Source organism: Drosophila persimilis, unplaced genomic scaffold (assembly GCF_003286085.1).
Source record: "Drosophila persimilis strain 14011-0111.01,24,50 unplaced genomic scaffold, DperRS2 tig00000002-arrow-pilon, whole genome shotgun sequence".
Lineage (NCBI taxonomy): Eukaryota > Metazoa > Arthropoda > Insecta > Diptera > Drosophilidae > Drosophila > Drosophila persimilis.
In genome coordinates, this window is record NW_020825289.1 from 22,341,026 (window position 1) to 22,358,805 (window position 17,780).

At 49.4% G+C, this 17,780-nt stretch overlaps 4 protein-coding genes across 5 annotated transcripts; 3 read left to right on the top strand and 1 right to left on the bottom strand.

Annotated features, from left to right (window-relative positions):
* Positions 1 to 3,809: 3,809 nt before the first annotated feature.
* On the top strand, positions 3,810 to 5,008 carry LOC6601573 (venom allergen 3). Its single transcript, XM_002026628.2, has 4 exons — positions 3,810 to 4,019; positions 4,092 to 4,241; positions 4,304 to 4,548; positions 4,618 to 5,008. Exons 1-4 carry the CDS (start codon positions 3,882 to 3,884, stop codon positions 4,868 to 4,870), a joined length of 786 nt encoding a protein of 261 aa, XP_002026664.2. The 5' UTR covers positions 3,810 to 3,881; the 3' UTR covers positions 4,871 to 5,008.
* A 1,400-nt stretch (positions 5,009 to 6,408) lies between these two features.
* On the top strand, positions 6,409 to 7,388 carry LOC6601574 (venom allergen 5). The gene is made up of 3 exons (XM_002026629.2): positions 6,409 to 6,537; positions 6,595 to 6,989; positions 7,062 to 7,388. Exons 1-3 carry the CDS (start codon positions 6,409 to 6,411, stop codon positions 7,327 to 7,329), a joined length of 792 nt encoding a protein of 263 aa, XP_002026665.1. The 3' UTR covers positions 7,330 to 7,388.
* Positions 7,389 to 8,580: 1,192 nt separating this feature from the next.
* LOC6601575 (protein PTHB1) lies at positions 8,581 to 13,439 on the bottom strand. The gene is made up of 9 exons (XM_002026630.2): positions 12,830 to 13,439; positions 11,972 to 12,554; positions 11,442 to 11,915; positions 11,251 to 11,384; positions 10,513 to 11,186; positions 9,958 to 10,458; positions 9,723 to 9,889; positions 9,295 to 9,424; positions 8,581 to 9,229 (listed from the first exon to the last, which is right to left on the bottom strand). The coding sequence occupies exons 2-9, from the start codon at positions 12,307 to 12,309 to the stop codon at positions 8,654 to 8,656; spliced, it is 2,994 nt and encodes a 997-aa protein (XP_002026666.2). The 5' UTR covers positions 12,310 to 12,554; positions 12,830 to 13,439; the 3' UTR covers positions 8,581 to 8,653.
* A 720-nt stretch (positions 13,440 to 14,159) lies between these two features.
* Positions 14,160 to 17,761, top strand: LOC6601576 (glycerol-3-phosphate dehydrogenase, mitochondrial). Of its 2 annotated transcripts, none has more exons than XM_002026631.2 (7): positions 14,160 to 14,362; positions 15,043 to 15,334; positions 15,399 to 15,508; positions 15,586 to 15,698; positions 15,765 to 16,624; positions 16,693 to 17,396; positions 17,491 to 17,761. In XM_002026631.2, the coding sequence occupies exons 2-7, from the start codon at positions 15,076 to 15,078 to the stop codon at positions 17,623 to 17,625; spliced, it is 2,181 nt and encodes a 726-aa protein (XP_002026667.1). In that variant the 5' UTR covers positions 14,160 to 14,362; positions 15,043 to 15,075; the 3' UTR covers positions 17,626 to 17,761. The 2 variants fall into 2 exon arrangements, with proteins under 2 accessions (XP_002026667.1, XP_026841293.1); XM_026985492.1 differs by lacking the exon at positions 14,160 to 14,362 and adding an exon at positions 14,446 to 14,582.
* The last annotated feature ends 19 nt before the right edge of the window (positions 17,762 to 17,780 follow it).

Below are 17,780 nucleotides of genomic sequence, written 5' to 3' on the forward strand. Positions count from 1 at the left end.
GGTTACCAAATGGGGATGTTGACAGAACTGGACAAATGTGGCATTATTTATGCTATTGATCCGCCGGAAACACGAGTGATTGTGAGAAAGACGGAGACGAAGAGGAGTGCATAGAATCAAAATAAATTGTAGCATACTCTTCGGCGCTGGCCTTAAAGCAGAAGCAACGCACTATGGTCCGAACGACCACTTTTGTTGGCCAAAATTAATAACTCCCGAACGGAACAAGATTTTTTCATTTAGTTTTTTGTATTGGATATATATAATCAATAAGAAATGGATTTAAGAAAAAAAATGGGTGTGGCACCGCCCCTTTTTTTAATAATGCATATTTAAATTTTTAGTTATAGTGAAAAAAAGTATTAAGCATATTTTATTTAAGAAAACGGCGTTGCACGACTAAAAAAAATTTTGATTTAAATAAAAATAAAATCGTTTAAAGGTTTCCGTAAATTATTGCCGAAATCCTTGTCTAGAAGCAAGGTTAACGCCTCGTTAAGTGAGATATGTGCCGGCTTTCCGACTGGGTCCTGTACAGCCTTACGAACTTAGTTAGCATATTTGGACATAAAGATAAATGTATTATAACAAAGGCTTGTGGCCAATCCACATATTTTCGTTCAAACATCTTTGAATTTTACCGGCATTTGTTCCGGTATGTTGCCAAACGGTAACAAATTTTCTTGCTGGTATCTTCAAAAGCTTTATTAATTTCATATGATATGTCGCCTTAAGATCCGTTTTCAAATAATTGATAATTTTACCCTTCTCTGAATTCCATTCGGCAAACAAATCTGCATTTTCGAATTTGAGGTTATGCTCTATTAATGCAAATTCCAAGAATTGTGGTAAAAAGTGGCATTTCTTACTATATACATTTCAAAAAGAATTTATTAATCTACGACACAGAAAAGGTTTCAGGGTGGGACTAGGTAGGACTCACTTTGTACACCTTTTCAAAAATTAGTTTTCATTACAAGTTGGCACATGTTGAAGGCCTCACTTTAACCTTCAATTACGAAGACATCAGAACTACTAGAGACAGTTAAAAACTCAAAACACGTAGTAAGAACCCGACAGATCAAGATTCATCAAAAAAATGTAATCACGTCTTGGCGTTTTTCAATTTTTGAGATATCTAAAGTGGTTATTAATTTGCCACTTTTTCCCTTCACGTGCTTTACTATAAAAACAGTTGGGTTGGACAGCTGATTTTGCGAATGTGGCGCCATCTATGGAAATTTCTGGTACGCAGATTTAATGGTCGATCTTTTTCTAATGCAGAGCGATCAAAACCAGGTTTCAGTTTTGACTTTGAAAAATTAGGTTTTGGCCAACAAAAGTGGTCGTTCGGACCATAGTGCAACGGGGTGCCAATTCCGAGTGACTCTTCTCCGCCCACCGAGTAACAACTGATGAAGGGGATGCAGAAAGCATACGGAAATTAAATCTATATTTGGACCGTTCGGACAGTCGTTCAATCTATATGAAGATACACACATACATACATATGCTTCATTCGGTGCTAACAAATACAGTGGACACTCTCACTTCTTATGTTCCACCTTAACAACAGCGTCCATCAAATTCCTCCCTTAAATTGAAATTTCAATACCATTCTGACAGCCAGGCTCCGTTTTTCACATTCACAAAAGTTTTCCGATTTACTTTTGAATACACATAAATTGGGGCTTCCGTTTTCACATTCCGCAAGATTTATTCGTTTTCAAAACGAAAACATTTTCGTTGACGAAATGAAAAATTTTCGTTTTGGTGCAAACAGCAAAAATGTGTGAAAACTGGAGAGCCTTAAAACGAAAACAAAACGTTTTAGCTGAAAAAGTAATCCGCAAAAGTAAATGAAAAACGGAGCCTGCCTGATTAAATAATGTAATAAGTAGTCTTTTTTCCGAAATCCATATTTTCTGCAGAATTTCCGACATTTTTCTCCAGATGCGTTTCATTTGCCGACACCGTAGATTAAGTTGTCTTGCCCATAGTTAATTAACTGTGTAAATTGCTTATTAATTGACGACACCTCCCCCATAAAACCCTCCTCCACACAGCTGTCAATCAGTGTCAGTCATTAGATATACAAATATCGGCGGAGATTTGTGTTGCTTACGTGAACACGAGACGAGACTGAGATGGCTAAATGAATTATTGAATTAATAAATAGATTCCCTCGTTCCCCATCTCCATCCATCTATGTATGTGATTCTTATTGGTTTTTGACTAATTTAATTGGCAATCAAGTATTCAGCGTTCGCTCTAATGGCGATGTCTTGTGTCACTGAAGCCACTGAAGCAAAATTAATTACCAAGATATTGGCCATTTGAATGGTAACTCTCTATGTCCGAAGGACTTCCCATAGAACTCTTTCTCTCTATCGCGTACAGAATCACTTGCTTTCGCACCTCGACAGACAGCGAGGCGTCGGCATTCGTTGGTTTTTGTTGGTAAGCGAAAACTGGTTGGCATCCAGATCCAACGCATTGAGATGTACATTTGTATGTATGTACATATGTACATTTGGCGAGTCAATATTGGTTATTAATTATATTAAAATAACTTTGCTTGTTCCCCGATTCGATTATTGTACCTGTATTCACATAATTCATTTCATTTTCGCTAAAACGAAGATCCCATCGCAATCAGATGCAATTGTGCAAACCCGACTGATGCTGCTGCTTCTGCTGCTACCAAATGACGGAAGTTGTTCGTGTGCAATCCGTATGGGGTATTAATTGCGCTTATCTAATCCCAAACACCATCGTAATTCCAATTCAGTGAATGGCGCAGTGATCGGTGATCAATGTTGCGGGTGATCTGTGACTTCGCACGTGGATTGGCGAAAGCCTTCCGCCCATCAATCTTGATCGCTCACTAATAACAGCAATTAGTGCCAAAAGAATCCACAGATATTGAAAAGGGAATACTAATTAGCCAAGCTTTTGGGGGAAGGTCGAAGTGTGGATACCCCGCTCTCACATGCTACAACCCATCAATGATCCATAAATTAGCAGCACCATAAGGTGTCTGTCTGACTTTCTTCTCGAATTTCTCCGTCATAAATCCACGAAGAGAAGCTTAAATCACGCGTCATTCTTAAGTGCCGCCTTTTTGGGCATAAGCGTTGTCGCAATTTGCATATTAAAGCCAATAAATTTTGTCTAATAGGTTCTAAGTTTTGCTGGCACTGGACAGATATGTGTGCCAATAAAAATCGGGAAATTAATTGCTCGCCTCCTGAAATGTATAGCCGCCGTTTCCCAAGCAATCCAAGGGACCTAAAAAAAGCTCGTGTATATATGGATCTTTTAACAATCGCATTAACTTCAAACGCGCACATTTTATGGTCTGTTCTGTCAACCGATCGATCCATCGATCGTCGGATCCCAGCACGTGGTAGCAACGAACTTTGGGGCACTCTCTTCTCCCAACGCAAGCGTCTCGGAGTGATACAGAATATAGTAGAAAAGAGCAGAACAGAACAAAACAAACGAAACCGCGAAGATTCACTCCTTATCGGGTATACTCGCCCTCAAATTAATATTTATATTTATTATCATTATTTTGTATAAACTTGTTCTTGGCCGTTTTGTTCTAAACGTGTTAGAAAGGCTTGGCTTCGGTTTGGTCTGGCTATGGCTGTGGCTGTGGCTTGGACTTTGCGAAATGGCATTCGAATCGAGAGAAATATATACAAAAGTTAGTTAGCAGGCGGCACACTCTCTAGCTCTCTAGTACCAGTCCCAGTCCCAGTCCCGGTCTCTGATCTCAGTTCTGTTCAGATCATTCGGACAGAAACATTCAATAAAGACGGCCACGCGCATTCTACCGCGCCTCCCATTGAAAGTGCCCATTCCCATTTAGCAGAATGTCTGATTTTGTACCATCTTCGATAGCCTGCCTGACGCTGATGCTGCTGCAGATGGTCCTTGCCAAGGAGTACAGCTGGTGTGATCCAACGCTCTGCGAAAAGGGTGTGCGGCATGTGGCCTGCCGGAATACAGGGGTAACTACAACGGAACAACAAAAGATTCAACAGCAACTGATGGATACTTTGGTCCGCTCCCGATCCCGCTAGCACTTTCACAGACGCTGCCAGCCGGATTCCTTCCAGGTGGACATCAGTCGCCACAAATCGGACTTCCTGCACGCGCACAACAAGAGGAGGAACTTCCTGGCGCTGGGACGAGTGCCCGGCTATTACCCAGCCGCTCGCATGGCCACCATGGTAGGAGCCCCCTTAAATTTTTGCTCGTAGAAGAGTCTTAGTAGAATCACTCGTACTCGTAGGTGTGGGACGATGAGCTGCAGTATCTGTCGCAGCTGAATACAAATACCTGTGTGCTGGATCACGATGACTGCCACAGCACGTACCGCTATGCCAACTCTGGCCAGAACCTATGCGCGGTGTGGCGTAACAGGAATCCCCATGTGAATGTGACCAGCCTAGTGGAGGAGTGCATCGGACTGTGGTTTAACGAGTGGGATCTGATCGACAACAGCTTCATCGACGCCTTCAAGGTGACGCCGATATTGTGAGTATTGAGGGCGACTCCTATCCCTCGTCTAGGGACTACTGAAGCATAATGCGTATCCTACCTTAGCGAGGACTATGGACACTTTGTGGAGATGAGCGTGGACAAGAACTTCGCCATCGGCTGCTCCATCATGCGCTTCACGCGGCCCGACTACCCCTCCGTGTACATCTACAATGTGGTCTGCAACTACGCCTCGCTGTACGCTTTGGGCGCAATCGTCTACGAGACGGGCTATCCGGCCTCGCGCTGCACCACGGGGAAGAGCAACTTCTATCCGGGTCTCTGCTCCACTCGCGAGGAGTACGATCCTAATTGGTGATCTATGGTGATCTAAACATCTTCCCTTTAGTTTTACTCAGGTCCAACTGTCAAGTATTGAGAAAAGAAACCCGTAGCTTTACATAAAAAAAACAAACGAATAAATGATCGCATCGACGTCACGTTTTGTTCGATTCCAGTAACTTTGCATAATTTATTTCAACAAAGTCATCGGCATCCCATCTCATTTCATCCATGGCTGACTTCTGACTTCTGACCGGCTGACTCCGTCGACTCCGACTGTCATTGCATAAGCACAAAATAAATTATCGTCTAAGACTACGCCGCTGTACGACTCCCGTATACGTTTTAGTCAAACAAAACGCTTCTACAAAGAAAGCGCTCGCCCGGTCGTCTGGTCTCGCTCTCCGTCTCTTTGTCCGTCTCCATTTTGAGACTGGTTTGGCATAAAAAACTTTCGTTTATTATTGTCCAACAGATCATAAAGAGATCTTCGAAGATCCACCTCGAGTATGGAAATCTCGACTTTAAGTTGATTTGTGTGCAGAACTTATTGATTTGTTCTTTGTGATTGAAAACCTGTCCCGACTGGAAGTCGCTAAATACGCGGCACATATGGGCAACAACAGCCAGAAAGCAACAGCGATATTATAGTTTCTTAGCCGAAACTCACCAATTGGGTCAATGTCAGTGGCGAAGCCCCAGAATCTAGAACCACACACAGAGCCCGGAGTCACTGAACTGTTGGAGACGCCCACGCCGAGTTGATTCTCGATGAGTGGAGTCTGAATGAATGAGATTTCCCAGAAATAGATGTTAAATTTCTATGAGATTTGGTTATAATGGGGGTATGATAGATTATTCATCACTTAACACACAATTCAAAGCAGTAGTGACACCTTTTCAACTCTATTCTTACTCTGAGAAGCTTGAACTTCACCCAACTCTGGGTGTATAACCTAATTTAATGGGTTTGTTTTTTTAGTTCTAGATTTGTCTGAGGCTAATCTTGCTGTGTAAAATCTCTTAAACCTACTATAGAGGACTACTGGATCTATTGGATACGTGTAACTTAAAGGATCCTACCTAAGGAATCGGTCTTGTCTAGACAGTACCCAAATAACAACTAATCTATTCCAACGCTCTCCACTTTTCGGCAAGCCTGAACTCCACTCAACTTTGGGGCTTTATGAGCGAGTTTTCCTAGAAGTCGTGCGCCTCGTCCGCGACTTTCGGTGTTAACGCTCTGAGCGCTCTTCAGAGGTGAGGACCGAGACAGAGACAAAGACAAAGACCGAGACGTCCGCCAGAAAATGGAAATGATTCATAAAACGTTGCTTGACCTGTCTCAAGCACTGCGGACGGCTGACCAGCCCGCGTGCAGCTGCGGTTTTCGGAATCTGAATCGGTCCCGCACTCCGAACCCCACTTCGAACCGCGTTGGAAAACAAACAGCAAACGTTGCCAAAAATAAAAACCAAAATAAATATACGCGGTATCAAATCAAAATTTCTGAATAAATATCGCCTTGGTGGTGGTCAGGATCTGCACTTGTGATTGCATTGACATCCGGAGAACATGGAGACTGGGAAATATCTCCTGATCAGCGTTTTGCTGATGCCCATGGCGATCGGACAGCCGCTGTCTTGGTGCGACCCGCAGCTCTGTCCGGAGGGAAAGGTGCATATTGCGTGCAACAACAACGGAGTAAGTGATCTCCATGATCCCTCTGCTTCTGAGTTAACCAGGAATTATCCTCGATAGAAGTTCCATGAGACCTGCTCGGAGGATGCCACCATGGTGAATCTGAAGCCGCATCGGTCGTTCATCCTGAATGAGCACAACAAGCGGCGCAACTTCATCGCCTCGGGCTCGCTGCCGGGCTACTTTCCGGCTACGCGGATGGCCACCATGGTGTGGGACGAGGAGCTGGAGTATCTGGCGACGCTCAACCTGAAGACCTGCAATCTGGAGCACGACGACTGCAACCACTCGTTCCGATTCCGGAATCTGGGTCAGAATCTGTGCGGCGTGGATCGCTACCGTAGTGCCCCAATGAACGTGACCAATCTGGTGGAGCAGTCGCTGGGTCTGTGGTTCGGCGAGCACCATGTCATCGACAGTAGCTTCATCACCGACTTCCGGGTGACCAGCAAACTGTAAGAGCAGTTGCCCCCACATTTTCGTTTTCCGCAGAAACGTAACAATCCTTGTTTTTTTTTTGTTGGCAGGGAAAAGTACGGTCACTTTGTGGAAACGGTGGTGGACAGGAACACCCATGTCGGCTGCGCCATGATGCGCTTCACCAACCCGAAGTACCCGTTCCTTTACATCTACAACACAGCATGCAACTATGCCAGCGTCTATGCCATCGGCGTCCCCGTCTACAATGCGGGCTTACCCGCCTCCGAGTGCCTCACGGGCAACAATCCGCAGTATCCAGCCCTCTGCTCCGTGAAAGAGAAATACAACCCAAACTACAATATATACAAGGACTGAACCAAACTCTTCATCGTTTTCGTTCCCATTGATCCCGAGACAATCATCTGTTTCTAATTAATACGTCAAGTGCTGTTTATTTCGGTCCGGCTGCTAAATTCGGCTGGGTGTTAACTTCCAGTTCCAATCAGACAGACAGGCAGATCGTAATTTATAAATCTTAACGGAAACAGTCCGATGCGGTTCTCGCACAGTGGATCTGTTCGATTGATCCGTGAAATCACGAGAAATCTGGGAAATATCTGTAGAACCTTCCGTAGAGATATACGCGTTACACTGTTTGCTCGGACTGTACTTTTTATGCAAACTAAAGTATAACATAAATGTAATAGATTTTCTTGCAAAGAAATTTTTTTTGCGAAAAAACCCGTTGGACATAACACCTTGGAATGTGACTGTCGGATGTTCATATATCATAGTGTTTGGATCATTTTGCAATCTGTCAAATCAGATAGCCTAGGCCTCTGTTTCTGAATTACAGACTTTAATCGTTTTTTTTAAAACGAACTGAATCCCAGTGTACTTTCTGTTATTTTTCACGCCTGGTTGCATGTGAGTGACCTAACCGGCATTCATTATAACACTGTGATGAAATGTGTTTGCAATCAGCCGATCGCTAATTAATTTTTGATCACTCAGGATCACATTAAAAAGCTGTTAATTAATCAATGAGAATGCACCCAGCACCAACACCGCCACTCATCCCATAGCAACCATCCATCCATAAACGCGAAAACAATGCACGCTGAATCAAGTTGGGCTCGAGTTGCCTGTTATTTTTTCAGTCAATTGTTGGCAATTTACGGCCGACAGCCTGTGCCTGTGCCTGAAGCTGGAACTAGGCCTAGATGCAGCAGACTCCTATAACTCAGGCCTCCCTGTGTGGGATTGGCCTGTGGAGTTGACAAGGGATCACAGCAGCTGTCCCTGCTCCTCCGCGCCTCCTTCCGCTGCCCACTCAGAGCATGCCAGAGTTCCCCTCTCATGCATGTGGCATTTGGCATCTGGCTCTCCCGATCCCCATCCGAATCTGAATCAGAATCAGTGTCTGATTTTTATCTTGTTTTATCTGCAGCCATGCATCATAAATGAGTTCGCTGCCTGCCGTTTTTCCTGTCCACACAAATCTCTCGAGTGCACTCCCACGGACACTCACATCTTTGTTGGCTGTAGGTTATGCAAATTCCGATTACGAGGCTTTATCGCCATCAGAATCGGAGATCTGGTGCCCAGCTGCCAAATAAAGATCTCTGTTGGGACAGCTCTAGCATTTATTGGACACTTGCTATGAGATTAGGAATGGGAATGGCAATGGGAGGCCCTACTACCACCAGATGCCTAGGTCGCTGAACAGCTCCTCGGTGGTAGGGAGCTCAAAGTCTTCGTTGACCCACTCGGAGCGTGGCTGGCTAGAGGTCTTCTGGGTCCCAGTGCTAGTCCCAGTCCCAGTTCCAGTGCCATACTCCTTGCGGTATCCCACGTCCTCGCGCAGATCCTCCTCGTCGTACTCCTCATCGTCTTCAACGGCTTCCAAGGAGGTGGTCATGTTGGACTTGCGCTTGAGCGGTGCCTGCGGCAGGCACTGGTCCCCCAGCATGCGGTGCATTCTGCCAATCTCATCCGCTTGCTTGGCCGGCTGCTGCTCCTCCCCCACCTCCACCGGCTGCTCTGCGCCGGACGAGTCGACGCCGCTACCGGCTGACGGCTGCGGAGAAGACGCCAGACGCACAATTCGGTCAAATAGCGTGGCAAAGTGCCGCCTGAAGCGACCATATTCGAAGCTGTCCTTGTTGGTGTCGGTGGCATCCAGCAGTCCATGGGTCGAAGTCGATTTGGAGCGGGTCAGTGGCCCAAAGTGATGCAGCATGTCTATGCCGGGCGCCATCGATTCTTCCCAACTCTGTAAAGAAAATAGGTGGCAATCAGGTTCGATTTTTCCCAGTTTTTCACTCAGTGTCCAATCACCAGTTCGGTCCAGTCCTCGACGGGAACACTTAGAACAGAGCCTACAACGTTGACTACCCGCTCCTCCAGGTTCAGAGCCTGAATAATCCATTTGGCCAAAGCCACGGCGCAGTTTAGGTCACAGCGTTGCCTGCAATCGATAATTAAATAAATTCAAATAGAGTATGACATCAATGGTATACCCTGTACTCGTAATAATGTTCTTTCTGTATTCCCCTAAGGAGAGGCAAACATTTGCCAAAGAGTTAGAGTAGTTTTCTGATTGTTCGGAGCATTTCCCTATCTCTATGTATGTATCTCTTTAGAGGGTATAAAACAATCTTTATTTTAATGGAAAGCGCTGGAATAAGTTATAGTGGGAGAATACCCTAATGGCCTTGGTAATTATCGGACACTCCACATGGCACGCACAGCCCCCATCCACCCACCTGCGCTCGTCCCGCCGTATATCCACGAGCTTGTCGCCCTCGAGTATCAGCTGGTCGTAGTTCGTCTCGATTTGCATGGTGAGGGCCTCCTTGGGCTCCTGCTCCTGCTGCTCCTGCAACTGTCGCTGGAGGGTCTTGAACTGCTGCCAGAGGTCCTCCATTTTCTCCTAGAGGAAGCGAGAGGAAGACGTGATAATGAGAGATGATCCTACATGGGGAAATCTCCGCCACTCACCGTCTGCTTTCGAATGTTCTGCTGGGTCTCGTGGTGCACGTCGACGCGATGGAGGATGGGCTGGGTGGGCAGGAAGGGGGCGGCCATGAGCCGCTCCACGCGCCGATTGAGCACCCCGCGCTTAAGTTTCTTCTTGTCCATCTTAAGGAGGCCAGCGGAGCTGTCCAGCTGCAGCGTCGTCTGCACAAGGCGCTCCAGGATCATTGCAAAAGTCTCCACGTAGTCGGACTGGATGCGGATGCGGTTGGAGCTCTTGGCCACTACCACAGTGATGACCTCGGACTGCTTGTCCAGGCCGGGGCACAGCAGCTGGAGGCCGAGGGCGTGGGCATCGGCCTGTCCTTCGAGGAACTCTCCAAAGAAAGTTCTCAGTTTCGGAGCGACGTGTCTGCTGGTTATACTGTACGTCAGCTTGATGCCCGCCGCCTTCTGGGGCTGACACACGCGATAGAACATGCCCAGCGGCAGGTGGGCGTTCTGCTGTATGACCCGCGGAATGCCCTGGGTAGGATATCTCGAGAGAATTAGGATGCAGATCCTGCACATGACACTCACCCGAGAATTCACAAAGGAAGCCACCACCTCCACTTTGGTGCTGTGGATGTGTAGCAGTTCGGCAATATAAAAGTCCAGCTTCAGCTCCTGGCTAGTGCCCGCGACCACGTCCACAAAGCTAATGGTGTCCTGGCTGCAGCGAACTCCGTTGGGCGTCTGGAACACCAGTTGCAGCTCCGCTAGGTCCGCTTTGATTTTGAAGCGCAGCAAGCCCTTGGCCGAGGGCATCTCCTTGACGGCCACGTCGGCGGGCACGTCCAGCAAAAGGGTGTCCAGATCCTCAGAGACATCCGTCTGGATGCTAAAGCTAAGACGCACCTGATCCGCTGCCTGCTGATTGAGAGCGTCCATGTCGCGTACATCCACCGCCTCCTTGATCTCGTCCTCCAGTTGCTGCAGCTCCTTATGCGCCTGGGCGAAGCTCAGCGCCTCGATGTTCAGCGGCTGCACCTGAAACGTGAAGGGATCGGCGCCCAGATATCCCACTTCGAGCTGGCCCCTGGCCCCGAGCGTCACTATGCCCCCGGCCAGGCCCTGCATATTGGAGCGCTGTATGGCCACCGGAGCGTTCGCCTGGTTTGGCCATTGTGCCGCCCAAATGATGTTGGCCTCTTCGTAGATATGCAGCTTCGAAGAGTCCGAAATGATGGCTGTGATCAGGCGTGCGCCGGGCTCTGCGTCGCCATATAGAATCAATATATAGGAAAGGTAGCTCTCCGTAGGATGACCAAGGCTTACCCCAATAATAGCCCACTACGAAGCTGTGGAAACACTTGGGGGCGTAGTCCAACTTTAGAATAAAGATGAACTTCCCATTGTCATCCAGGGAGATGAAGTTCCGCTCGCCCAGGATCATGATGTAGGAGCAGTTCCTGCAAGATATGGGATACATCGTCGGATCGAATCCATTCCCTCGCTTCAGTACTCACTCCTTTACTTGGACCACCCGCATGTCGACAATGCCCTCGCCCACACCCTGCGTCCAGGTGGGCTGGTAGCTGCTCTTGGTCATCAGCGAATGGGACAGGTCCTGGTAGCTATAGCACTGCAGGTGCCAGGAGGCACTGAATCGGAAGAAGCTGTCGGTGCGCTCGCAGTAGGACACCGGAGCCGGCAGTGCCCGGTATCCGGGGAAACGACACTCGTAGGAGATGCCGTCCTGCTCGTAGAAAGTCAAGGTCCCGTCCAGATGTACCACACAGAAGAACTCGCGACCCTTCACCTGCCCGAAGTGGCCCTGGCACAGGCCGAAGGCCACCCGTTTGAATTTGTGCTCCGCCTGCAGCTGCAGGCGCACCTGGGCTCCGTGTTCCGCCAGTCCGCCGATGGCTTGGACGTTGTAGATGGCGATGGCGTTGGGCAGGAGCACGCCCAGCTGGTTGGTGTTCTCGTTGCGAACGTTCCTGGAGGAGTTGGTGACTGTTAGACCATATTCTTCTAGCAGTCAGAGGCGACTCACCCGCTAAACTTTCCGGCATACAAGCCGAGAATTGGGGCCGGCATCAGAGTCTCCAGCAGGAGATCGGTGGCATCGTAGCCCCGCCTGTGCGGGTAGTAGATGCTCAGCTGCCCCGTCTGGGAGCCCACTATGATGTAGTCCTTCTCCTGTTCCTCCAGGCCAAATCGGGCGCACAGTAGGCTGGCCACATCGTATTGCTCTCCGGGATCGGCGCACTGGGCAGACCACCAGCTGCAGACATTGAACAGCGACATGTATGTACTGAGTCGACTGAGTCGTCCAACTGAACGAGTCATTGTCATTGTTGTGGCAGGATTGGATGTTGCCATGGCCACCATTCAAACAGCTGGCTGTCATGGCAGTAGTTTCAGCAGGACACTCCCACCGAAGGTACATGTACCAAGGAAGGAGCATGAACACCTGTTGTGAGGTGCAAAACTTACACGGGCGGTACAGTTCACTATTAAAAATGGAAGTAAAACGTACGTACGTTTTACAAGCTACACAAATCGTGGTTCTAACATCGGATAAGCCAATGGCAACACCATACCAATCCAGTGGCGCCACAAAACCGCCTTCAAAGCTAAATTCAAAATGTAAAACCAGCCAGTCGGAGCTACCATTACCCTGTATCTCAAACGCTTCCGAATCGAATATATCCCTATATCATTTGAGTACCAGATTTCTATACCCGGTACTCAAATTTTCTGCGAAATGATGACAAGCAACATAAGGCATTCCCGATGAAACCCTACATATATGTATATGCAGATCAAAGTTCGGGATATAATTCGATGATATACGAGAGATATTCCTTATTTAATAAGTGAAGATATAGTCGACAAACACAAATCTAACCTTCACATGTGATATTTTGGGGGTCAGACACAACGCCTTTCACCTTCAGAGGAGGGCAAGACTGGGGTAAGACTGGTAAAGATAGGAGCTCCAACTGAAAACCGTATCAGTCTCAGACTGAGTCTCTTGCACACATGATACGTATGTGTGTATGTACGTCCTACGTATACCCGACAGTCCATTGATAGTGTTCACGTGCTGGCGGAGAACGCGTCGCCGTCAGCCGATGGAGATAGCATCGTCGCTGGCGTCGTCTCACTCCGTAACTATGGGACCCGCGGGAGCTTTTCGATGTCTGCTTTGTAGTCGTGGTTGAGCGTATGTGTAGGTATTTCCGTGTGGGTGGTGCGCTGCACGCAACAGCTGCGTGTTATCGTCCCGTGTCCGTATCTGTGCCGCCGCGCCGGACAAGCTCTACGGAGAGTCGGATATATACTACTCGCACTTTGTATCATTTACAATCGGCGTGATAACGCGCCTTGCTTTCGTGAGAAATGCCCGAATTTATAATTTGGGAATGCGATTGGGAGCCAAGGTCATTTGTAGGTCTGGCCGTTTCATGTAGGTCTTGTTGGGTATAAATAGCCGTGGGTTCTTCTTGCTCAATTGCGCAAGTGATACTGACCTTACCCATTGCCCATGTCCCCCCATGACGTATCTGTATCTACTCGAGCCCACAAGTGCCGGTCTGTTCCCTGTCTACTCTGCGGCAGCCGTCTCGCCTGTGACGTCGCGCGGTCAATAGCTGGACAAGCGACGCACAAGATGGTTCTGCCGGAGTGATTCATTCATGAATTCAATTTCCATTCCCCACTAGATCTACGCCATGCGTAGAAGTTGTTATGGTTATCAGCAGGGGCACGGGTACGGGCATGACACTGTTCAGGAAACTGCCGCAATGGAAACCCACAGAAGAATCACCGGTTCGACCTCCGTTCCACCTATGTTGGAGAGTGCCGCTTTATCAGCACTTGGCCGAACGCTTCTATTTGAATAGAGCGCGAAACAATCAGCAATCAGAAATATCATTCGCTCTGCGCTCAGTTACAAAGCGCACACCCAAGACACTCGACGTGGCGTGGGCTCATCGCATAGGTGGGCATCGCATCCGAGTAGAGGGGCGGAATCGGCATTTTGCGGCACGAGAGTATCTTGTATCTGGTATCTGGGTGCGAGATTCACGAACGACTTGCAGGCCAATTAGCTGGCTAGACACTCGAGAGACACAGGGGCGCGGCGTGGCATAGTTACAACAGCTGTTCGTTGGCCGAGTACCGAGCACGATTTCCGAGCGGCAAGGCATACATTGTAGCATTGCATATTGCACTGAAAGCTGCCGAGCCAAAAAGCTGCACCAGCACTTGCACAGTGCACTCTGCCAGCGAACGAGACGGACCGGACAGAGCGGACGGAGAGCTACTTAGTAGCGCAGCAGGAAAGGGTTACGCTTCCAGTATCAGCATCAGCATTAGCCGCAGCATCAGCAACAGCATCGGCAACGGAATAGCAATAGCAATAGCCAGAAGGCAAACGGTAAGCAGCTCAATACCCGATTCGCCCTGGCTGAGTGCGGACGCGCGGACCGTCGACGCGAAAAGTGACTCAAACTCTGATGTAATCATTTTCTGTTACGCCCGCTAAATACATATGTTCTGAACAGACTCGGCATTCTCCCGTCGTGGTCTGTTGTATTCGCTGTGGAATTTATTCAGGTTTTGTCTACTGTCGAAACGCTTTCGGTCTGGAACTTAAGGTAAAATCCGCCACTCGATTCCGAGACGCGTTTCGTCTGGAGCAAATCTGTTCAGTGTCGTCCGTGGACGTGTTCCGTGTCCGGGTGCGAGTCCAGTATTTTATCCCTACAGCTGGCTCTGGGTCTGGCCCCCCATCTCAATGGAGCAGTATTGATTTGACACACTAAAAATTCGGGTATTCGCAATGGAACTTCCAGAGAGAGAGAGAGAGAGAGACAAGAGAGTGAAAAGTTTGCATCAAAGCTCTGGCCAAAGCTGTTGCTTGGTCAGAGTGGGAGTGGGAGAGCGTATCTATGCTTGGAGAGAGCTTTCTTGCCCTCTTTACCTTGGCAGTTGGCCGTTGGAGTGAGATGCAACTAAAAGCGGGAGAGAGAATAAAATATTGTAGAAATACTCTTTGGAGATACTCAAACAAATAAATTTTTAATAATATCGAATGCTTCTCTGATCTCTTGGCAGCACAAGCAACAATTAAAAGGAACTCCCTGAGCGATGACTTCGCGGATGTTCAAGTTCGGCGTGACCGCCACCAGTGCAGCCGTGGGATCCGTTCTGGCCGCCTGGACCCTCGACCACTGGAACACCCCCCGTGTGGTGAACAATGCTGCGGTGGCACCGCCGAAGAGAAAGCGCACACTGCCCATGCGATCTGAGCAGATCAAGTCTCTGATGAGCGGCGAGGAGTTCGACGTGCTAATCATTGGCGGCGGAGCCACTGGAGCTGGGTGTGCCCTCGACTCGGTGACACGAGGTGAGTCCAGACGGAATCCCGTATAGAGGCACGTCTTAAGCTATTGTAACCCCCCTCTGTGCAGGTATGAAGACGGCTTTGGTGGAGCTGGACGATTTCGCCAGCGGCACCTCATCGCGCTCCACCAAGCTCATCCACGGCGGAGTGCGATACCTGCAGAAGGCTATTTTGGGCGTAAGTTCATCGCTCAACCGGATTATCCGCCCCGTAGAGAGCTAATCGTTGTCATCCTTCCATTTCGGCTTCCACAGCTAGACCTTGAGCAGTACCGAATGGTGAAGGAGGCGCTGCAGGAGCGCGCCACCATGCTCGAATCGGCGCCCCATTTGACCCATCCGCTGCCCATTATGCTGCCCGTTTATACGTAAATGCACCCGATCCCGCCCAGCATTCCGATCCACTAATTCCAATCCACTGATATATCACGCAGGTGGTGGCAGGTGCCGTACTTCTGGGTGGGCATCAAGGCCTACGATTTTGTGGCGGGTGACCGCAACGTGAAGAGCTCCTACTATCTGTCCAAGAAGGACGCTCTGGAGCTGTTCCCCATGCTCAAGAAGGACAAGCTGTGCGGCGCTATCGTTTACTACGACGGACAGCAGGACGACGCCCGCATGTGCCTGGCCGTGGCACTGACGGCAGCCCGCCACGGTGCCACCGTCTGCAATCACGTGGAGGTAAAGGAGTTGCTTAAGAAGGACGACGGCACCGGCAAGCAGGTGCTGTGCGGCGCCAAGCTCAAGGACCACATCTCCGGCAAGGAGTTCACCGTGAAGGCCAAGTGCATCGTGAACGCTACCGGCCCCTTCACGGACTCCATCCGCAAGATGGACAACCCCTCGGTGAAGAGCATCTGCTGCCCCAGCTCCGGCGTGCACATCGTGCTCCCCGGCTACTACAGCCCCGACCAGATGGGCCTGCTCGATCCCTCGACGTCCGATGGACGCGTCATCTTCTTCCTGCCCTGGCAGCGGCAGACGATCGCCGGCACCACCGATCTGCCCTGCGAGATCACCCACAACCCTATACCCACCGAGGACGAGATCCAGTTCATCCTGAAGGAGATCAAAAACTACCTGAACGCGGACGTGGAGGTGCGCCGCGGCGACGTCCTGTCCGCCTGGAGTGGCATCCGACCCCTGGTCTCTGACCCCAACAAGGACGACACTCAGTCCCTCGCCCGTAACCACATCGTCCACATAAGCCCCTCCAATCTTATCACCATTGCCGGCGGCAAGTGGACCACCTATCGCGCCATGGCCGAGCATACCATCGATGCGGCTATCAAGGGTATGTATCCTTGTTGTTACACCTAAGATTCCCGATCACTGATCGTATCTCCGTCCATCCATTCACAGCCTGCAATCTAAAGCCGGAGCGGGCGGAGGCCGTCACCTCCTACCTGAAGATCGAGGGCGGTCAGGGCTGGACACCGACCATGTACATCCGCCTGGTGCAGGACTTCGGGCTGGAGTGCGAGGTGGCACAGCACCTAGCCAAGTCGTACGGCGACCGCGCCTTTGCCGTCTCCAAGATGGCCTCACTGACGGGCAAGCGGTGGCCCATTATCGGCAACCGCATTCACCCCGAGTTCCCCTATATCGACGCCGAGATCCGTTATGGCGTGCGCGAATATGCCTGCACGGCCGTGGATATGATCGCCCGCCGTCTGCGATTGGCCTTCCTCAACGTGCAGGCGGCGCAGGAGGCGCTTCCTGTGATTGTGGACATAATGGGCGAGGAGTTGAAGTGGTCCAAGGAGGAGAAGGAGCGCCAGATCAAGGTCGCCACCGAGTTCTTGGCCAACGAGATGGGCCACTCGGTGAACCGCACCTCCAAGGAGCGCATACCCATTAAGCTTTCCAAGGAGGAGATCCAGACCTACATCAAGCGCTTCCAGCTGATCGACAAGGACAAGAAGGGCTATGTCTCCATCAATGATATCCGCCGCGGCCTCAAGAGCTTCGGCGAAAGCGACGTTTCCGGCGAGCAGCTGCATGAGATCCTCCGCGAGATCGATACCAACATGAACGGCCAGGTTGAGCTCGACGAGTATCTACAGGTGCGTCTCTCACTGTCCCAATTTTTATTGGTGGATGTATCTGTTTCGATAATTTATTGAATTCTTACGTGGAAACTCTATTTGAATGCTGCAGATGATGTCCGCGATCAAGACGGGCGATGTGGCCTACTCCCGGTTTGCCCGTATGGCCGAGCTGGAGGAACAGAAGCACGAGGCTGCCAATCTCAAGCAGAAGATCAGCGTGGACCGCTCTGGCGGCGGCTTGTAAGCGCGCGACTTAACGACGACAACGACGACAGTCTCCAGTCCTGTCTGTCACCACCTTCTAGGGAAACGTTTTAGGTTTAAAATCGAAGATCGAACTTCTTTTCATTTTGCTGTTAATAAAACTCTTTCAACTCTTACCCGCCTCGATCTGCTCCT

Excerpts from the sequence above, each read along its gene's own strand:
- LOC6601576 (XM_002026631.2), top strand. The coding sequence starts at position 15,076 with ATGACTTCGCGGATGTTCAAGTTCGGCGTGACCGCCACCAGTGCAGCC. Across the intron at positions 15,699-15,764 it reads ATTATGCTGCCCGTTTATAC|GTGGTGGCAGGTGCCGTACT; the intron begins GTAAATGCACCC and ends TATATCACGCAG. Across the intron at positions 16,625-16,692 it reads CATCGATGCGGCTATCAAGG|CCTGCAATCTAAAGCCGGAG; the intron begins GTATGTATCCTT and ends ATCCATTCACAG.
- LOC6601573 (XM_002026628.2), top strand. The coding sequence starts at position 3,882 with ATGTCTGATTTTGTACCATCTTCGATAGCCTGCCTGACGCTGATGCTG. Across the intron at positions 4,020-4,091 it reads TGGCCTGCCGGAATACAGGG|CACTTTCACAGACGCTGCCA; the intron begins GTAACTACAACG and ends CGATCCCGCTAG. Across the intron at positions 4,549-4,617 it reads TTCAAGGTGACGCCGATATT|CGAGGACTATGGACACTTTG; the intron begins GTGAGTATTGAG and ends ATCCTACCTTAG.
- LOC6601575 (XM_002026630.2), bottom strand. The coding sequence starts at position 12,309 with ATGGTGGCCATGGCAACATCCAATCCTGCCACAACAATGACAATGACT. Across the intron at positions 10,459-10,512 it reads CTTCCTTTGTGAATTCTCGG|GGCATTCCGCGGGTCATACA; the intron begins GTGAGTGTCATG and ends TATCCTACCCAG. Across the intron at positions 9,890-9,957 it reads AGAACATTCGAAAGCAGACG|GAGAAAATGGAGGACCTCTG; the intron begins GTGAGTGGCGGA and ends CGCTTCCTCTAG.
- LOC6601574 (XM_002026629.2), top strand. The coding sequence starts at position 6,409 with ATGGAGACTGGGAAATATCTCCTGATCAGCGTTTTGCTGATGCCCATG. Across the intron at positions 6,538-6,594 it reads TTGCGTGCAACAACAACGGA|AAGTTCCATGAGACCTGCTC; the intron begins GTAAGTGATCTC and ends TATCCTCGATAG. Across the intron at positions 6,990-7,061 it reads TTCCGGGTGACCAGCAAACT|GGAAAAGTACGGTCACTTTG; the intron begins GTAAGAGCAGTT and ends TTTTGTTGGCAG.